The sequence below is a fragment of the Ooceraea biroi genome, chromosome 1, assembly GCF_003672135.1.
Source record: "Ooceraea biroi isolate clonal line C1 chromosome 1, Obir_v5.4, whole genome shotgun sequence".
Taxonomy (NCBI): Eukaryota; Metazoa; Arthropoda; class Insecta; order Hymenoptera; family Formicidae; genus Ooceraea; species Ooceraea biroi.
The window spans coordinates 14582433-14602681 of record NC_039506.1 but is presented as its reverse complement, the minus strand read 5'-3'; the positions used below and the strand labels follow the sequence as shown (position 1 = coordinate 14602681).

The window sequence follows — 20249 nt, the reverse complement described above, 5'->3', positions numbered from 1 at the left end:
CGCCTCCCTCGAATTGGGAACGACGTGGTCGGCGGGACGCGTGTTCAACGTCGGAAGATGTGCGGCGTGTACGATCGCGAAGCTCCTTTTAATAAATATCACGGCGCATTCCTTAATCCACAAATGTACCGAGAAACGTATTTCTTACGGCACTTTAGCGAGAACGCCGAAAATGACTTTATATACGATAAAGTGGAGAGTGCAGTTAAAGAAAGAGAGAATCGTAATTCGTTTCTCTTTGAGACTAAAATACGCGAGAAAACGTAAGACCATTTTTCCGAAACGACACCGCCGCTTCTAATTAACACCGAGCACACCCCTTTGATCTCCCGGCGTAAAGGCGTTACTGATAAGCGCGGAACCCGCTATTTCCGCTTCCCGAAGGAAAGGGAAACGCAGTTTCACTAGAGTTCAGCTGCTCGCGCGACTTGCTGTAGCTTAAAAAAAAAGAAAGAGGGAGACAGAAAGAAAAATGTCAGTATATTTTGCAGTAGGTCACCGAAAGCCCGGACGTACATTATCGCCGACATGGAGATCGAAGGAAAAGCGGGCAATACATCTCGCGAGCGCACGATCTGTTGTAGTTTGCTGCGCACGAGCGGAATGATGTCGCCCCCGACTTGCAAGTTTGCGCGATCGACGAATCTCCGAAAGGGGGATGGGTGGTAAGAGAGTTCAACTTGGAAATTTACGGGGCGACGCAGGGAGAAAAGTTTCGGCGCACATCTGGACGCGACCCACCGATAATCGATATGTGCGACCATCCTTGCCGCGTCGCCGGCGCGCCGTTCTGAAATGAAAAATTTTTCGACTAATTTAGCTGTCTCATTTGGTCCTTATCTCTTTAATGCCGCACGTTCGATTCGTTCGAGGACGCCGTGAAAGTGAAAAAGTTGTCGCGTATCCTCGAACGGAAAGACGATGCTTTCATTTAGCGTTGAACTTTGTATTGCTTGTTTTTTTTGTATTTTCTTGCTCACGCGATCGAGACAAGCATCATTAATTCTTCCATTCGAAGTTTTATTTGCTATGATTAGTAAAACTAATGCAAAAATAGTATGTAGGTATCAAGGGATACATACTTAATGCACTTGTTCTTTCTCTCTTTCAGAAAGAAAATTTAATAATTTCAACTCATATCTAATTCATATAAAATTATAAATGCAGAATTAGTTTCATTTACATTAGTTTCCTTAATTAATATTTTTATAATATACATATATATGATTTAATTCAACATGTGGCTAGTGCATATACTTGCAGTATAATAATAACAATAGCAAAAACCTTGATTAGCTTCCAATTAGTTTTCCAAAACAATCCATCAAGCAAAGCTCGACATAAACTAAAGCTTAAACTCTAGTTCACTTAATTATAACATTTCGCTGTAAAAACAATTTCCCAACTTGTGGGCTTTTGCTATTATCACGCGAAAAAATTTTTCCGCCACCTTCAACCACCTGCTTCGTATCCACGCTTATCCTGCTAACGACAGTCTGCCGAGCCTCCGAAAGATCACAGCCGCTCTCTTTTCCATTTTGCATCTCGTATGCTCACGTACTTTCAACATTCCTAGCCGGGCGCTTTTGTTCGAGCGTGAAACACGCCGTATCTGTAATTTCCGCATAGGAACTCCGAGGCACTTCTTGGCCGTGTTTCTCGATACGCGTCTTTCCCTTGGTTCTCCACGTCCGCCACTTCCCTCTGGTTTCCTTTTAGTTTGCGCGTCTGTTCACAGAATCCTCTCGCGCTTAGGTATCTCCATGTCGTCTCTCGTGCGAGATTCCCTCATTCTCGCGTATCGCAAAAAACTTGGTTCTCCACACGTGAAAAGCGAGTAACGAGTGCAACTGGACCGACTGCATCGCGTAAAATACGTAGACACATCACGCGTGTGTCACCGTTTATAAATCAGTCATGAGAGCACGCGGACGCTCTTGCGAAATATTTAACGACGATTCCGTCCCTTCTTTGCCTTGTTATATCGAGTCACGTCAACCATCCTGCGCTGCTGAAATTCTATCCTGCTGAATTTATTGTGTAATTTCAAAACGGTTCGGAGTTATGGTGCCGACTGCCGACTAGCGACTCACCGTGGATTCTCGACTGCAAGCCATAAATTATAATAAAAAGTCATGACGTAATGTTGTCTAAACTGCCACTGCGTTAACCGATACTACTGTAACCGGTAATCCTTTGTTCAGAATAGTGCACGTGAACTCACTAAGAAAAAACTTGAGCATCACAGACTTGCGGACAGCTTGGAGACACAGCAAGAGCAATACAAATTGTAATAAATACACATTGATATTTTATTATCGAGAATATAAGAATGAAAAAAAAATCTTGATTAATGTCTAGCACGTATATAAAAAAATATTGTTTTTTCCCTTATCATATCCTAGATTAGATTAGTCACGAAAAGTACTCAAAACAAGATAATCACTTTGAATAAGTACCATGCATATTCCTAATAGACATTCATCTGTATACAATAATTATCTTATTTGTGATATTGATACATGTCATGCGACAATGCACGAAATAATTTATGATTTATCATTCTTTGAACATGTTAGGTTTTTATGTTCACAAAAGTCGCGTTCCTACGCCACTTTCGCTGCGTGTGCACCTTGGACTGGGACAAATTTCATGCGTAATCGTTCCGAAGGACGAAGTATTACATTCCCTGCAAGTCGAACGTCTGCCAAGCGTTGCATGGGCTCCAAATAAAAATTACGCACCAGGGTAGCAAGTACAACCTTCATCTCCATCATGGCGAATCGTTGACCTGTTATAAGTAACTGCATTATAATCCGCTTTGCATGCACCGGAGTATCATCTCGTGGATTACCTATGCAATTCCGCGATCCTGCGCTAAACGGTACATAAGCAAAAGGATGACGATCTTGCACCAGCTCTGGCAAAAATCGATCTGGATAGAACACTTCTGGATTTGGCCAGAATTCAGGATTTTTATGAAGACTAAAAATGTCAACATACACTTGCGTTCCAGCAGGCACTAGATATGATTCTAAAAATAGCAAAATAAAGCATATCTTACAAATTGTTCTAATAAAAACAGCAATAAACTAATAAATAACTAGGATTACAGTGTGTGCCAAGTAAATATTCAAGTATATTGATCGGACTGTGAGCGGATAGTGTATATCGGGCCTAACTTATCACCTACATAAATAAAACACCGTTCTCGCATATTAGATTAAATTTATAATTTGTCACTTATATATTGATGAATTCATTATAACTTAGAAGAATACTAAGTTTGATAAATTGTCCTTCCAAGAACAATAACTTTTTATGCGACAACATATTCTTTACATTATTGCATGAAACATTTAATTTCTATGTTCTATGTGTTATTTTCTTTGCCACGCGTGATACAAAATACAAAACATAAAGTATAGTTATTAGTTATTAATTACTTACGCATCATTACGTCTTCCGTTAACTTTCGGAAAATGCAGAAAACACTGGGATACAATCTCATCGTTTCCTTCAAACATCTTTCCAAATATGTCAGATTCTGTAACGCTGCCATATTAAGTTTTCCTCCGTTCTCTTCCATCACAGCATTGACTTCATCTCTGACACGATCCTATCATCATAAAACAGATTGTGATACGTTTGAATCATTTGAATATCCGTTAACAATTACATATAAAACTCCTTAATAAACATGCAATTATGTATATAAAATAATTTCATTTTAACATGAGAATATGAAAATTTAAGAAATCAGTCGAACTTAATTAATCATACATACCTACTCTAATATGATAACTTATTATAAAAAGATACCTGGGCATCCTTGTGTTCGGCTAAGAGTAATATAGCGAAAGTTAGTGCCATTGCTACGGTATCATGACCCTGTACCAAGAAGAAATTATGGTTTTCCTATACTATCGCATGTAATTATCGTATAAGCTGTTCTAATTAATCACCGTTTACCGTATCATATATTAATAAAATCAAGAACAATTAGATTACAGTTTTAATTGAAAACAGTCTGTGTAGATGTTTGAGTATGTTCGAGAACTGTTTTAATGATTTCAAGAAAGAGATAGTTTAGAAGCGCAGAATACTGCACTGACAACTTTGTGCTGTTTTATTTTATTTGTTCAGTTCATTCCGCGTGTTTGGATAGTAGTGTTGTAAATATAAAGAAAGCGAAAGTATTTACTTCAAACATAAAGGTATCGACTTCTTCCCTAATATCCAGATCGCTCAAATTGGTATCTTTGGACGCCGCTATCAAAAGATCCAACATGGCAAGTCGCTTCTTCCCTTAAATAAAATAGGACAAATAAAAGTACTTTAGTTAAATAAATAACTTTAATACAAAAGTTTACTAATTCGGTAATGTAGATATTCTATGTATATTCTGCATTATGTAGATACAAACACACACACACACACACACACCTCCTCCTATGATTTCTTCATCTTCTTCAGCTTTTTCAAAATTTAGAAATCGTCCATTAGTGGATTCGTGATATTGTTTCCTTTCCTTAATAACCTGTACAATAGGATATTATAAAAACTACAATAAAACTATAATATAAGTTATATGCAAATTTATTATCGAACATTACACAGGTCTGCATGATATTACGGTCTGGAAAAGAAAAGTAATTTCTTATAGTTTTTTGTGCACTGAATCCGAATTCGCATGCAAAAATGTCCTATCACGTCAGGGTTTCAAGAAAATTGGAGTTGAAGCCCCTAAAAAACGCATTTGTGACCAATTTTGAAAATTTATAGCTGAGGAACTCGATGTTCGAAAAACTTTTAAGACGGCTCAAATTAAAGCTTAAACATTGAACTTCACTATGGAAACGTCAACTCTTTTATCATATGTATCGTTGGCACTGAACTATATACCATACTGGAACGCGCACGGCTCTGCTGATTGGCGGCCAGGAATGTGAGACTGCGATAGTTGTCGCTTCTTCGATCTGTTCTTGTCTATCTAACTACGTCGACCATGTGACCAGATGTACTACCCGTTCTAAACTCATTTACCACATGGAAGTTAATTTCTTTTTTAAATTAAACTATTGTATGTTAGAAAGAACATCACTAAAAAGTGATCAAAATAATAAGACTGGTTAAATTTTTTTATAATTCCATATAATAGATAATGATCATCGATGATCGCGTGTGATTGCGTGACAGGATGATGTTTTCAGTCATGGTAGTTCACGGTAAAAAGAGACAGCTCTATAAAAACGCTGCAGGTCTACACGATATGCTACATACAATTTTACATTGCCTGCGATAAAAGATTTGGCATTTTCATATTAAAGTATGATGTTCAAGCTTTAATTTGTGCCGTGTTAAAAGTCTTTCGAACATCGAATTCATCAGCTATAAATTTTCAAAAATGGTCAAAAATGCATTTTTGGGGGGTTTCACCTTCATTTTTCTCGAAACCTTTACATGGGACATGTTTGTTTGCGGATTCGGATTTAGCACACAAAAAACTATAAGAAACTACTTTTCTTTTCCAGACTGCAGAAAAAAAAGTATAACTTTGGAGACCTGTGTTATTAGAAAAGCGTTGGCAACGTTGCATTAGACGCACACATATGAACGCACAAATGCACGCGATATACATCTATACATCTGTGTTATATGAAATTCTTTATAATCTGGTTTCCAAACATTCTGCTTATTTTATTTTGTATAATACATTTATACTATCTTTACTTACTTTTTCCGTAAATTCGTGTAGTACTTTCAGACATTTAACTTGATCCTTGTATCTTGACGACATCGGAAATGTCATGTCGCTGTAATACCACGGTCGCAACATCCTATAAAAAATATATAATATTAATTTACTATTATTAATTTAATATTATGAATGTAATTTACTTAAGGTAATAATACTTGTACGTAAAAATATATAAATAATATCTCTTGTTTAAGCGTTAAAAACATTTGCAGATTCGTATAATGTATATATTTAAAATTAAATCTTCTTATAATTTTTATCACATATCACTTACAATGTATATTTTAATGTTTAATGTTTTGCATTATTACCTGTAAAATAGTAATTCTCCTATCTCATGAACTGCTTGGCGGTACTGCTGTTGTTCACGTGCATCTATGTTTCGCAAGGAAATGCCCATAGAAGTTTCTATAAATTTAAGATTTAAGATTGAACAAACATTTGCCAACGTAATATACCATATGTATTTATCCATATTAATTTAAGGCAGGAATACAGCGAATAACAAATGAGCAATTTAATACTTTTTTTCATACATTTTATCTGTTTTTAAAAAATGGTAGATCAACGCAAATCATTTCCTCTCTTTATCCTGTATATACAAGTATTTCATTTTACCACTTATTATATTCAAGGTATGTTGGCTAACAAAAGACATTAAATTCTCGACAGTCGAGCCTTTTATATCTTGCAATGATTTCTCCATATGATTGCTTTCCTCGATCAAGATATCAAAAAATCTTTTTAATATATGGAAGTGGAACGCAGGCGTTAGAATCTTTCGCCTCTCTTGCCATTTTGCTCCTGAAATAGGAATAAGATGGCATTTTTAAACATGATAGCTAGATTGTGATTGACAATAACAAATTCATTTCATTATTTAACTTTATTATTGTTAAAATATCCATATATGTAAAACATTTACTTTTTCGTGAATCCGTTTTTTAAATTAGTACATACAACTATATGAGCTACATGAATATTAAGTAACAGAAAATATATAAACTTTGTGTTTGTAAGTTATTCGAAAAAAAGTTTCGATGTATGCGTATGTGTATGTTTATACATTAGATCTGAAAAATAGTTATATATGTTTATTGCGTTACCTTTACTAAGAAGAAGACCGTCTCCTAACCATGAATGAAGTAATGTATACGCCATGCCTTTTTCGTTATTTCTTGTGCTGTTCAATAATGTCTAAAAACCGGAGAAATCAAATGAAGTAATAATTTTCAAGAAACAGAGCAAGGTTCAAATAATAAAATGAGAGGCGAAAACTTATCACTTCGTGGTAAGTTCTTAGAAAATTCTACTTGAGCAAATATTAAGGATCGCCTTTGCGCAGTTCTTACTTATGATTGTTGATAGAAAATCTATGTCGAGAAGATTTATATAACAAATAATATAAGATGGAAAATAACCATGGATCTAATAACAAATAAACTTAATCTACAATCAATTTACCTGCATGTCATCTGGATGGCTAATGGTAATATAAGCGATCGTAAAGAGCCAAATTTTATAAAGGCAGTTATGATTTTTAAATCGTGTTACTACCTGTTCCATAAGTCCCTCTGAAATATAGAAAATACAAAAAAAATTACGAAAATCGATGTTATGTTTGAACACTTAATATTAGTATTAGAGAGTACACATTATAAAATTAAGAACTTTGTAGAAAATAGGGTCGATAAATTTAGCTACTAAAAGATTTAATTCAATAACTATCATGAACAGCAAAGCATTATGTTAATAATATACCTCTTATTGTCTAATTTAGTATCTTATTTTGTATGTTGCTAATAAATAATTCTGAGTAATTGTGTAACAAATCAGATTGAAGATTTAAGATTGAAGATGTAAACTTTCAACTTGCCACATGACTTAAGAGACATGGTTTCAAGGTCACCAATAATTGGAAACATTCGTGGTCCCGGAATAAGATTGATAAGACGCCTAAATCTTGCAAGGTGGATAACATAGTAATATAAAAATACGATAACAGCACATGATAGTAATACGCTGGTAATCATCGTTTATTGCGTAATATAAAATAGTGTCCACTTTCCTTCCCTTCGTCTCTCTGGGTTTTGTGAAATGTTAATTATGTAATATCTGTAATACTCTGTAAAAAAATAGTACATTGTCGTTTAATTATAAAATAACTTAAGTTCACAAAAGAGTTTATTCACTAGTAAAGAAAATCTGAAGATAACTGCACAGTGTATGCAGAAGGAAAAAAAGAGAATACGTATAATACACCTAAGTATTTAGATTTTGTCGACAATAGTGCATAATAAAAAATTCTTATTTTGCTAAATGACGGAAGGAGGTTAATCAGCCAGAATTAATAATTAAGCGAAAAGTTAATTTGTCGACCAACTCTGGCAGTTTATTAATGTACAATTAAATACACAACCACTTGCGACCACTCATCTACTCCTTCTCGAGTGTAACACAGTCTTTTTCTAAACCCGAGATTGTAATATGTAAGTTATTAAAATAATACCAAACATTTAAAAACAGTTAAAAAAACTTGCTGCTTAAAAAGACTTGAGAAATCTGTATGGCCAAGATGGAATTGGGGCGAAGCGCGTCTACAGTTGGTGATAATCAACAAGCAAGTGTTTCAACGAGATATTATGTTTGTCAAAAGGGTCATATATACCGGGTAAACACTCAGTATCTCTCTGGAGATTGATGAAATTATTATGACCTTTGATGAAAATCATCTTAGCTATCTATGTCAGCTTGGTTCCGACGTTTTGTAGACATTGCAGTCATCAGGGTTGAGCTCCGATACTGACTTACTGAACTTCCTCGGTTTGCAATAGTCCTTATATATCCACAATAATTAATCGATTAATGGATTCGATCAATGTTTCTCTCTTCCGAGTTTCGAGGAAACATTCTTCTCCGAATTTTCGTTACATTTCATTCGAGTTTGTTTTAATGCTTTATTGCCTAATGCATTAATGCGAGAGTGCTTTTTATATTCAAATAATAATCGTACCTTTTTATTTTTCTGACTTATAAATACTTGTCCTTCAAGTTTTATTAATATTTTTATTTATTATAATAATTAACAATTGCTATGAACAAATAAAGTTGAGAAAATAGCATTTTTTCATTTTAATTCGTCTCTGACGACACAAATGAAGATGGGAAGTTAAAACCATTACTGAATATACTTGATATCTCCTACTATTATATATAATTTTTGCAAATTTTTTCGCAGGTTTAATTTTTATAAATAAATTATATATTTTGACGAAATAAGCGAGAAATATGGACTTTTTGCTCAAAATATAATATATTATATTGAAAAAATATTGTAAGGTGAGTCTTTTATTTTCAATATCATGATACATATAAATAATATATATTGAGATAAATATAATAAAAGAATATATATAAAACAATGTAAAACATTTGGAATCTTTTATCTTGCTTCTGAAAGTGTGATAGGTCATTTCAATAGTATTTTTGCCGTAGATTAATCTGTAGAATCTGAAAACAGAAATGTTCCATCATGTCACGTTTTTGAGAAAAATGTGCTAAGAGGTTAACATAATAAGAAATAAATAAATAAATAAATAAATAAATAAATAATAAATAATAAATAAATCGGAGACCCAAAAAGTTACGAAAAATTCATATTTTTAAAGTTATTTTTGTATATGTTTATTATTTACGGCGATCATATTGAATTCGCCATATTGAATTTTAAAAGTCTGATATCAAATTCAATCAGTGACCGAAAAAATCTATAAATAAGATTGTTGAAAAATTCATTGCTTCAAATTTTTTCATTGACAGCGGCCATATTGGATCTGCTATATTGAATTCTTCAAATCTGACTTCAGATTCATAATCAGCGATCAGAAAAACATAAAACTACATATTTTCACAAAAATCCACCTGTCTAATTGTGCCCCTGAAAGGGTTAATGCATCAGACAATAAAGACTTAAAACAAATTCGAATGAAATTTAACGAAAATTCGGAGAAGAATCTTTCTTCGAACTCGGAAGAGAGAAACGTTGATCGAATCGATTAATCGATTAATTACTGTGGATATATAAGGAATATTGCAAACCAAGGGAGCTCAGTATTGGAGCTCTGGTCAATCCTGAGGATGCAGACTGCGATGTCTGCTTCGGCACCAAGCTGTCATGGAACGCGGTATCTATCCGGAAGCCATCAATATAAATGTGTAAACTTACAAGAATCCAAAGTAGTCCACGTTATCTTCTTAAAAAGTAAATTATGTAAATCGTGAAATTTCTGCTTAATTCTTTCGCTCCAGAAAAAAGTTAAAGGCACATGCACTTGAATACTATATTAATTCTTTGAAACTATTCGAGATAACTAATTTCGATAATTAATGAGTTGTTATTTCTATAAGTTATAACGTTCGTTTAATGTCGTTATGTTTGTTGTCGACACTGAAGATGCCAAATCGTTACTGCAACACGTCTGCGATATGCGGAAATGCGAAGTAGCATCTTATATAAGATAGATAACAACATTTTATTATAATTAATAGCTTAATACAAGCGTTAGCACTATGATATCTCTGGAGTTCATGTTGCATAATTATACTCTAAGCAATACTGTTTTTGCAGTATTCCTTTTTTATTGCTAAATTTATGCAAGTGATTATGACGTAAATACATAATTCATACTTTCAAGAAACTCAAGTCTGTATGACTTTTTATCCTTTTTTTAGATAACATATATATAAATAACTGATGCCATTTTAACAAATTGCGTAAAAACATGTAGTGCAATAAGTTAGGTTTTTAATTACCGCTAGTCAACGCAAAATAGAGAGAAAGCAGAGCACGTTAATGAGACAACAACCAAACTATGTCCCTGATTTCGTCTTATACTTATCTGTATGTATTATATAATGCTGCCATTCTGTACTTGATTATGAAAGGTACTTACGGGATTTTACGGGAATCAGGATTGGATTCTGGTTGTAATAATTGCGCCGTGGTTACTATTGTATAACTGTGTTTACTGTAATCAAAAGAAACGGAATACACTTTGAATGTAACTTTGAACGCGACTACGAAACGACTACGAAACTACTCTCGGGCACCGTCCTTTCGGGAACCCTTCTCGACGGAGAGTGCTAAACATGGCAGTTCCTTATCGCTGCCCCGCGATTTCGCACATTCCCGAAATCCGTACCCGGACTTCCGCAGGGGGGCAGCATCGATCGATCAATCGATTCGCGCTCCTCTATCGTTCAATATTCGAATTACCTTACAATTAGATATCCGTCTCAAAAGAAATTCCGATCTTAAAGATATTTTTATTGATGTCTTTTTGTTAAGATATATTTCTTACGGCAATCAATTTTTAAAAGAAATTTCCATGACTAAAGAACAATTGAAGAATTTAGTCTAGAAACATTTTGCAATATTTATATGACGTTCGCGGGCAGCTTGGAGAGGCGAGAGCGAGAGAGTGAGAGAGGATGAAAGAGGGAGGGAAGGAAGGAGAGACAGAGAGAGAGAGAGAGAAAGATATAAGACTACGGCGGATGTAAATCATAATTTTATTCTGAGGAATGTAACAAACAAGATCGTCCATCATAAATTGATACTCTAAAAAAATGCATAATGTCTCATAGATTATATAAATGCTGTTCATTCTTGCTATAAGCATTCTTTAAGCTACACTTCTCAACACAGCATTCTCTGCACTATTCGAAGAAATGTCTGACAAGCCTAAAGCAAACAAAAAGATTTTCCTAAATCAAGTAAATCATAATTTTCGACTAGTATTATGCAATATCTATCTTGTGATACTAATAAAGTAATGTAATAATGCTTGTTTAATAAATTCGTCATTTCTCATCATCATTTTCACGTATAATTCGAATTTCGTCATAATAATTGAAAATCTTCGATTGGGACGAATTTTACGCGCATCGGTTATCCAAAGCGAATGACTATATCGATAAACATCGAACGTCTTCCAAGTGAGGGCTCCAAGTAAAAGTAAAAGTAAAAGTAAAAATTGTGCACCAAGGTATCAATTACAGTTTTCAGTTCCACCATGGCGAATCGTTGACCTGTTATGAAAAAACGCATTATAATCTGCTTTGTACGCATTAAGCGACGCGATAGCGTCGCGACGCCAAGTACATAAAACAATAAATAGCCGCATGAGAAATAGCCGCTTGATGCAGCACTGGCACGACATCGTCGAGGCGCTACCAAGTAGCTTATCCGGAATTTACATTATTTCACATAAACTTGTAATTAAAATATCTCAGGAACTAAAGCCGTAATAAAAAATCTAACGGCACTTTTATAAGATAATATGGGTGCACGCTTTTGAACGCGATCAATTTGAATAAAATTGGTGCAGTCAATCCTGAGATATTGCAATCGTTATGTTAAAACTGTGACATTCCTGTTTTCATGGAATGCAGACCACTCACATATGTATATTCGCACAAACACATGCAAAGCGATTTTGTCCCTCAAGGTGCGTTCACACATATACGTTTTAATTTCTTAACGAGCGAGCGAGCGAGAGAAAGAGATTATAGGTAGGACTATACTAGGCGTACTATAAATATAATACTTTGCTGTAGTGTTATAAATTAAATATTAATTTAAATATTAGTTAGTAAGAAAGGGATTGACTGCACCAATACCACCAACTTCACTGCATAACGTCGAGCGCTACCACATTCATTGCATAAAATTATAAAACTCGTAAAAATGATTTATTTGAAAGTAAAGTTATATTGTTAAAGTTATAATAAAAAATATTGTAAATCACATAGAGAAATTTTGTTAGCAAAACAGAAAAAAGTATAAAATATATAAAAATAATTTACATAATATAAAAATCAAAAGATTATTCTTAATAAAACTTATTACAAATTGCATCGGAACGATGTGTTAGCATACAAAATAATTTATAATAAAACATATAAAAAGAAATTATGTACTACTAATTATATGTTCAAAAGAATGTAAAACTAAAATATAGTCAAATTTTAAAAATTTCCAAAAGAGTGAGATCCCTAAAAAACCTTTTTAAAAAAAGAAAAAATATATACGTCAAGTACATAAAAACTCCCAACTTGTCAAAACTCAAAACTAAATATGAAATCAATAATTAACTAGCCAAGTATCTAGAAGTAGTTTGAGTATTTTACCCAAACGTTTTCCATGCATACTCTCTTATCGCATGACGACATTGAAGTACTTGGCGTGCCCGGATCGCAGTGGTCATGCATTCTTGTAAATTTGTACAATATCTTGATTTGTATTGTATTTTGTATCTTCATGATTTTCAATAATGACTCGCAAATGATTTTATGTCTCTTATAGGTAGGACAGGACGTTTTAATGTGATTCGGGCACACCAAGTACTTCAATGTCGTCATGCGATAAGAGAGCATGCATGGAAAACGTTTGGGTAAAATACTCAAACTGCTTCTAGATACTTGGCTAGTTAATTATTGATTTCATATTTAGTTTTGAGTTTTGACAAGTTGAGAGTTTTTATGTATTTGGCGTATATATTTTTTCTTTTTTTAAAAAGGTTTTTTAGGGATCAAGATATTACGATCTCAAAATATTATTATCTTGTAGATTATCTATGCAATTCCGCGAACCAGCGCTATACATAAGCGAAAGGATGATGATCTTGTACCGACTTGTACAGTTCCGGCAAAACTGTCTGGATTTCACCAGAATTCAGGATTTTTCTAAAGATTTAAAATATCAATATACAACTTCGCTCCTGCAGGCATCAGATACGAGTCTAAAAATAGTATAATAGAGTTATCTTATAGATTATAAAAATAATAGCAATTAGTATAATTAAAAAGTAATATGCATGTACAGAGTAAATATCTATGAATTATTATCTACATAATTATCTACATAAACCGAAAACAGTTTCTTCACGCATTAAATTAAATTTGTAACCACTAATCATGTGTTGCTGAATTTATTATACATCAAAGAATATTAATTTTGATCACTTGTCGATGCAATGACGATGCACTTAGAAATGTTTTGCTATGATAATAAGACAACTTTTTATGGATCAATCATGGTCATAATGAGTTTACATTATTGCATGAAACTTAATTTCTATTCTATTCTTGACTTGCACGTGTTAGTTTTTTGCAGTGATACAAAAAATATATAATGTATGCTAATTTACTGCTCACGTAGCAATCTCGTGGATTACCTTTGCAATTCCGCAATCATGCGCTAAACGATACATGAGCGAAAGGATGACGACCTTGCACCAGCTCTGGCAAGAATCTATCTGGATGGGACACCTCTGGATTTGGCCAGAAGTCGGGATTTTTGTGAAGATGTAAAATGTCAACGTACACTTGCGTTCCAGCAGGAACTAGATATGATTCTAAAAATAGCAAAATAAAGCATACAGATTGTCCTAATAAAGACACTGCTACACTAATAAGTGAACAAGATTTATTATATGTGCCAAGAAAACATTCACATATAAATTATCACTTGCATAAATAAAAAACCATACTCGCATATTACATTAAATTTATATTAAATTTATATACAGAGGAAAGTCCCCGATTATGAGATACCATATCGATTTTGCTGAATGTAAGGAAATCTATAGACAGAATTTAAAAATTTAATACGTTATCTTGAAGAGAATTTAATAAGCTTTAGGTTGGTGAAATAAAAAGTCTAATTTATTATTATTTTTTCTGAAAATTAAAAAAATTTGAAAAAAGAGCTTTACGCAGGATCGAGAAAGTGTGCTTCTAATATAAGATACCTCGAGAAATCGGTGTTAAAAGTGCAAAATACATTAGTATTGCAATTAAAAAAACTTTATTAGATAGTTTTATAACAATACTGCTGCCACAGCCTTCGCCAAATCTTCACGATTCCACTGTCGACGCATCCTCGTTTCTCTAACCTCCATAGTCAGATTCTATAAAAATTAAATACACAAAAATTCGTAATATAAATTCGTATTAACTTTTCTTTAACCTTAAGTAGTATTTTCTTTCTTCTTATTACACTACATAATCTTCATATTCGAGCAATAATTATTTCATATTAAGAGTACCCTGAATATCTCATTATACGAGCCACACGCCTAGCGGTTCCGCGATCATGAAATCTAACCTCTACAATTAAGCAATTCAACAAATTGCGTATTTTCCTGTTACTATGATTCTACTCTATCATTGCATACTGAATTTATTGCCAACTATTTCTTTATTATATAATAACCAAGGTTTAAAGACTAACCTCAAGTTATTTTGACATGTTCACAATTTCACAAACCTTTTCTTGCAAAGGCTAAACGCAATAACGAATAATGAATGTTTTACTAAATACATTTTACACCAAGCGTAATAAGTTCATGGTGGAACTAACAGATGGTGCTCACTAGTTTAGCAGAAACCCCATTATCTCATATTAGGAGCATATCTCATAATAGGGGATTCTCTTCTATAAAAAAAATGTATTGATGACTTTATCATACATTAGAAGAACTTTCACAAATTGTCGTTACAGGAAATTAATTTCTATGTTCTATGTGTTATTTTCTTTGCATCTCTTACGATACAAAATACACAACATACATAAAGTATAAGTGTTAGTAATTACTTACGCATCATTACGTCTTCCGTTAACTTTCGGACAATGAAAAAAACACTGGGATACAATCTCATCGTTTCCTTCAAACATCTTTCCAAATATGTCATATTCTGTAACGCTGTCATAGTAAGTATTCCTCCGTTTTCGTCATCACAGCATTGACTTCATTTCTGACACGATCCTATCATCATATAAAACGGATTGATACATTTGAATCATATAACTATCCGTATAGTTAACACTTAAATAAAAACATTCTAATAAATATGCAGGCCTGCATATGAAATACTCTCATTTTAAGATGAGAATATGAAAATTTATGAAAGTAGTCGAACTTAATTAATCATACCTACTCTAATAAGATAATTTATTATAAAAAAATACCTGGGCTTCCTTGTGTTCAGCTAACAGTAATATAGCGAAAGTCAATGGTAGTGCTACGGTATCATGGCCCTGTAACAAGAAGAAATTATGGTTTTCCTATACTATCGCACGTAATTATCGAATAAGCTGATCTAATTAATTACCGTTTATCATATTATATACTAATAGAATCAAGAACACACACACACAAAATTAGTTTACAGTTTTACTTGAAAAGAGTCTAACTAGATGTTTATGTACATTTAGCGAAAATTGTTTTAATGATTTCAAAAAATAGATAGTTTAGAACGCAGAATACTGCACTGACAACTTTGTGCTGTTTTATTTTATTTGTTCAGTTCCTTCCGCGTGTTTGGATAGTGTGTTTCTAAAATATCAAGAAAACGAAAGTATTTACTTCAAATATAAAGGTATCGACTTCTTCCTTAATATCCAGATCGCTCAAATTGTGATCTGTGGACGCCGCTATTAAAAGATCTAACATGGCAAGTCGCTTCTTCTCTTAAATAAAATAGAACAAATAAAAGTACTTTAATTAAATAAATAACTTTAATACAAAAGTTTAATAATTCGGTAATGTAGATATTCTACGCATATTCTGCATTATGTAGAAACTCACACACATTCATACCTCCTCCTATGATTTCTTTACCTTCTCCAGAATTCAAAATTTAGAAATCGTCCATTAGTGGATTCGTGATAGTATTTCCTTTCCTTAATCTTTTTAATATATGAAACTGGAACTCAGGCGTTAGAATCTTTTGCCTTTCTTGCCATTTTGCTCCTGAAATAGAAATAAGGTGGCATTTTAAATCATGATATTTATATTGTGATGTAGAATAACAAAAGTATTCAATTATTTAAATTTATTATTATTAAAATGTACATATATATAAAATATTTACTTTTTCATCAATCAGTTTTTTAAATTAGTTCATACAAATAGAGATGCCACATGAATATTAAGTAACGGAAAAGAAAAATACTTTGTATAAGTTATTCGAAAAAAGTATCTATGTATGCGTATGTTTATATGTATACATTAGATCTGAAAAATAGTTTTAAGTTTCTTGCCTTTACTAACAAGAAGACCGTCTCCTAACCATGGATGAAGAAATGTATACGCCATGCCTTTCTCATTATTTCTCGTGCTGTTCAGTACTGTCTAAAAGTGGGAGAAATAAAATGAAATATTAATGTTCATGAAACAGTGCAAGGTCAAATAATAAAATGTAAGGCGAAAACTTCACTCCGTCGTAAGTAGAATATTGTTCTTGAGCAAACAGTAAGGACTATTGGAGCAGTTCTTATGATTATTAATAGAAAATATCCATATCGATATGGAAAAGATGTTATATAACTGTTCCGTACTTTTTTATATATCGCTTTTTTTATTATAATTTCGTTTGGATTTTTCGCGACGTCGTACGTCACTGGGCTATTGTCGCCGTTTCGTTGTTTTTCCCGAGTCGCGCGGCGCGAACGCGAGCTCATAGCCCATCAGAACGAGTTCGTACGGGCATGCGAACGGAAGCAGAAGCAGCCCAAGTATATTTTTATATAGTGCGATTAGTGGACTGTAAAAAGTAAAATCGTTTGTGCTCTAAATATAATAAGTAAAACGAAGCTCAAAATATTTTCTCTCCCCACTTGGAAATACGTGGAGACGAGGGCGTCATTACAGACGCGGCGGATCGACACGACACAGGGTCGTGGCTCGATTGCATCGAAAGGTGCGACACCGCGCACGAGGCACGGAAGCTTCACAAAACAATAACAAATACATTTACCTGTATGTCATCCGGATGGCTAATGATAAGCGATCGTAAAGAGTCAAAATTAAAAAATGGGGTTATATTTTTTAAATCGTGCTACTATCTGTTTCATAAATCTTTCTGAAAGATAGAAAATACAAAAAACCTTATACGAAAATCAAAGATATTACGTTTGGACACTTAATATTAGTATTAGAGAGTACACATTATAAAATTACAAAGTTTGTAGAAAATAGAGTCGATCAGATTAGCTACTAAAATAGTGAATTCAATAACTATCATTAACAGCAAAGCATTATGTTAATAATATAATTCCTAATTTAGTATCTGTATTTTGTATTGTGCTACTAAATAATTCTGATTAATTTTGTAACAAATCAGATTGAAGATTTATGCAAACTTTCAACTTGCCAGGTGAAGTATGACTTAAAGTTCCAAGGTCCCCGACAATTAGAAACATTGGTCCCGGAATACGATTGATAAGACGCCTAAATCTTGCAAGATGGATAACATAATAATATAAAAATGCGATAATAGCACATGACAGTAGTACGCTGATAATCATCCTTTATTGCGTAATATAAAATGATGTCCGACTTTCCTTCGCTCCGTCTCTCTGGATTTTGTGAACTGTTAATTATGTAATATCTGTAATACTCTGTAAAAACATTGCCGTTTGATTAAAAAAGAACTTCGGTTCACAAAAGATTTGAGTCACTAGTAAAGAAAATCTGAATATAACTATACAACTAATCTATGCAGAAGGAAAAGAGGACAATACTCCTAAGTATTTAGATTTTGTCGAAAATAGAGCAAAATAAAAAATCTTATTTTACTATTAAATCTTATAATATTTTTAAAAGCTGTGTATATTACATAACAATTATTCTGGCTAGCATTTTTCGTGTGTAATTATTCTTGCGATACTTTTTGTACTGCAATTTTTGCAATTTTTATTCAGATTATATTTAAACAAGTTCAGAATTATCAAGGCTGACAATTATAAATTGTTAATAGGATAAGGAAAATTATGACACAAAACTGCAACTACAGTGTTGATTAAAATAAATCACACTTGATAATATTTTATGTTAAATTTTATTTTGAAAATGTTGCGGTCCAGTCTGATATCTTCACATACGGGACGAAAATAACTGAAATATGTGGAAATAATATAAAATAATATCAGAATACAATAATTGAAAAGACAAATTTACAAACTTACAAGAATCCAAAGTAGTAGTCCAAGTTATCTTCTTAAAATGTAAATGATGTAAATCATGAAATTTCTGCTTACTTTTTTCGCTCCAGAAAAAGTTTAAAGGCACATGCACTTGAATACTATATTAATTCTTTGAAACTATTCGAGATAACTAATTTCGATAATTAATGAGTTGTTATTTCTATAAGTTATAACGTTCGTTTAATGTCATTATGTTTGTTGTCGACACTGAAGATGCCAAATCGTTACTGCAACACGTCTGCGATGCGAAGATGCGAAGTAACATCTTATATAAGATAGATAACAACATTTTACTACAATCTATAGCGTAATACAAGCTTAAACACTGTGATATCTCTGGAGTTCATGTTGCATAATTATAAAATAAGCAACCTACTAAAAAGAACCTCACAAAGGTGAAGAAATGCGCCAAGTATATAAAAACTCCCAACTTGTCAAAACTCAAAACTAAATATGAAATCAATAATTAACTAGCCAAGTATCTAGAAGCAGGTTGAGTATTTTAGCCAAACGTTTTCCATGCATACTTTCTTATTGCATGACGACATTGAAGTACTTGGCGTGCCCGAATCACATTAAAACGTACTGTCCTACTATAAGAGATTTACACAAAATCATTTGCGAGTCATTATTGAAAATCATGAAAATACAAGATACAATACAAATCAAGATACTGTACAAATTTACAAGAATACATGACCACTACGATCCGGACATTATTAAAATAATTAAATTTAAACTTTTTATAATTTTTGCAATTTATATTTTTATTTATTTATATTAAAATAAAACATTTCTCATATATCAAAATCATTTTTAGTTCCTAATAAATTAAATAAGTCGTGCATATGTGAACGCACCTTGACGGACAAAATCGCTTTGATTGTGTGCGTGCGATCATACGTACGTGAGGCTGAACCTGAATAATCTGAATCTGAAAAACGAAACGTCACATTTCTAGCATACGATTACAATATCTCAGGATTGACTGCACCAATCTTATTCGAATTGGTCGCAATCGGTAGCTTGCATTCACATTATATTATAAAAGTGCTGTTAGATTTTTAAATAAGGCTGTAGTTCCTGAAATATTTTAATCGAAAGTTTGTGTGACGTGAAATTCCATGAAATTTCGTGAAATAAAGCTATGCGGTAGCGCTCGATGTTTATGCAATGAATTTGGCAACGCTTGACGTATATGCAGTGATGCTCATTGCTGGGAACCTTATTTTTTATGAACTTGGCGTCGCGACGCTACCGTGTCGCTTGATACTGTTTTTGCAGTATCCCTTTTTTATTGCTAAATTGATGCACGTGATCATGTAAATACTACATGATTCATAATTTCATACTTAAGTTTTGATGACTTTTTATCCTTTTTATCCAGATAATATATGTATAAATGTGATAACTGATACTATTTTAACCGACGGATTG

General features: G+C 32.9%; 1 protein-coding gene and 1 pseudogene across 2 annotated transcripts; both read right to left on the bottom strand.

Annotated features, from left to right (window-relative positions):
* Positions 1-1108: 1108 nt before the first annotated feature.
* Positions 1109-10875, bottom strand: LOC105281456 (cytochrome P450 4C1). Of its 2 annotated transcripts, none has more exons than XM_011342704.3 (13): positions 10714-10875; positions 7638-7886; positions 7226-7335; positions 6868-6958; positions 6380-6565; positions 6073-6169; positions 5738-5840; positions 4447-4540; positions 4205-4308; positions 3823-3891; positions 3451-3619; positions 2855-3034; positions 1109-2791 (listed from the first exon to the last, which is right to left on the bottom strand). In XM_011342704.3, exons 2-13 carry the CDS (start codon positions 7792-7794, stop codon positions 2607-2609), a joined length of 1545 nt encoding a protein of 514 aa, XP_011341006.2. In that variant the 5' UTR covers positions 7795-7886; positions 10714-10875; the 3' UTR covers positions 1109-2606. The 2 variants fall into 2 exon arrangements, with proteins under 2 accessions (XP_011341006.2, XP_011341005.2); XM_011342703.3 differs by lacking the exon at positions 10714-10875 and adding an exon at positions 9987-10251.
* A 440-nt stretch (positions 10876-11315) lies between these two features.
* Positions 11316-19295, bottom strand: LOC105281457 (annotated as a pseudogene).
* Between the last annotated feature and the right edge of the window lie 954 nt (positions 19296-20249).

What these genes read in the sequence shown, in the direction of transcription:
- LOC105281456 (XM_011342704.3), bottom strand. Translation starts at nt 7,794, where the DNA reads ATGATTACCAGCGTATTACTATCATGTGCTGTTATCGTATTTTTATAT. An exon ending in TACCTTGAATATAATAAGTG is followed by an intron (nt 6,170 to 6,379) that starts GTAAAATGAAAT and finishes TTAAATTTATAG; the next exon opens with AAACTTCTATGGGCATTTCC. An exon ending in AGGATCGCGGAATTGCATAG is followed by an intron (nt 2,792 to 2,854) that starts GTAATCCACGAG and finishes TACTTATAACAG; the next exon opens with GTCAACGATTCGCCATGATG.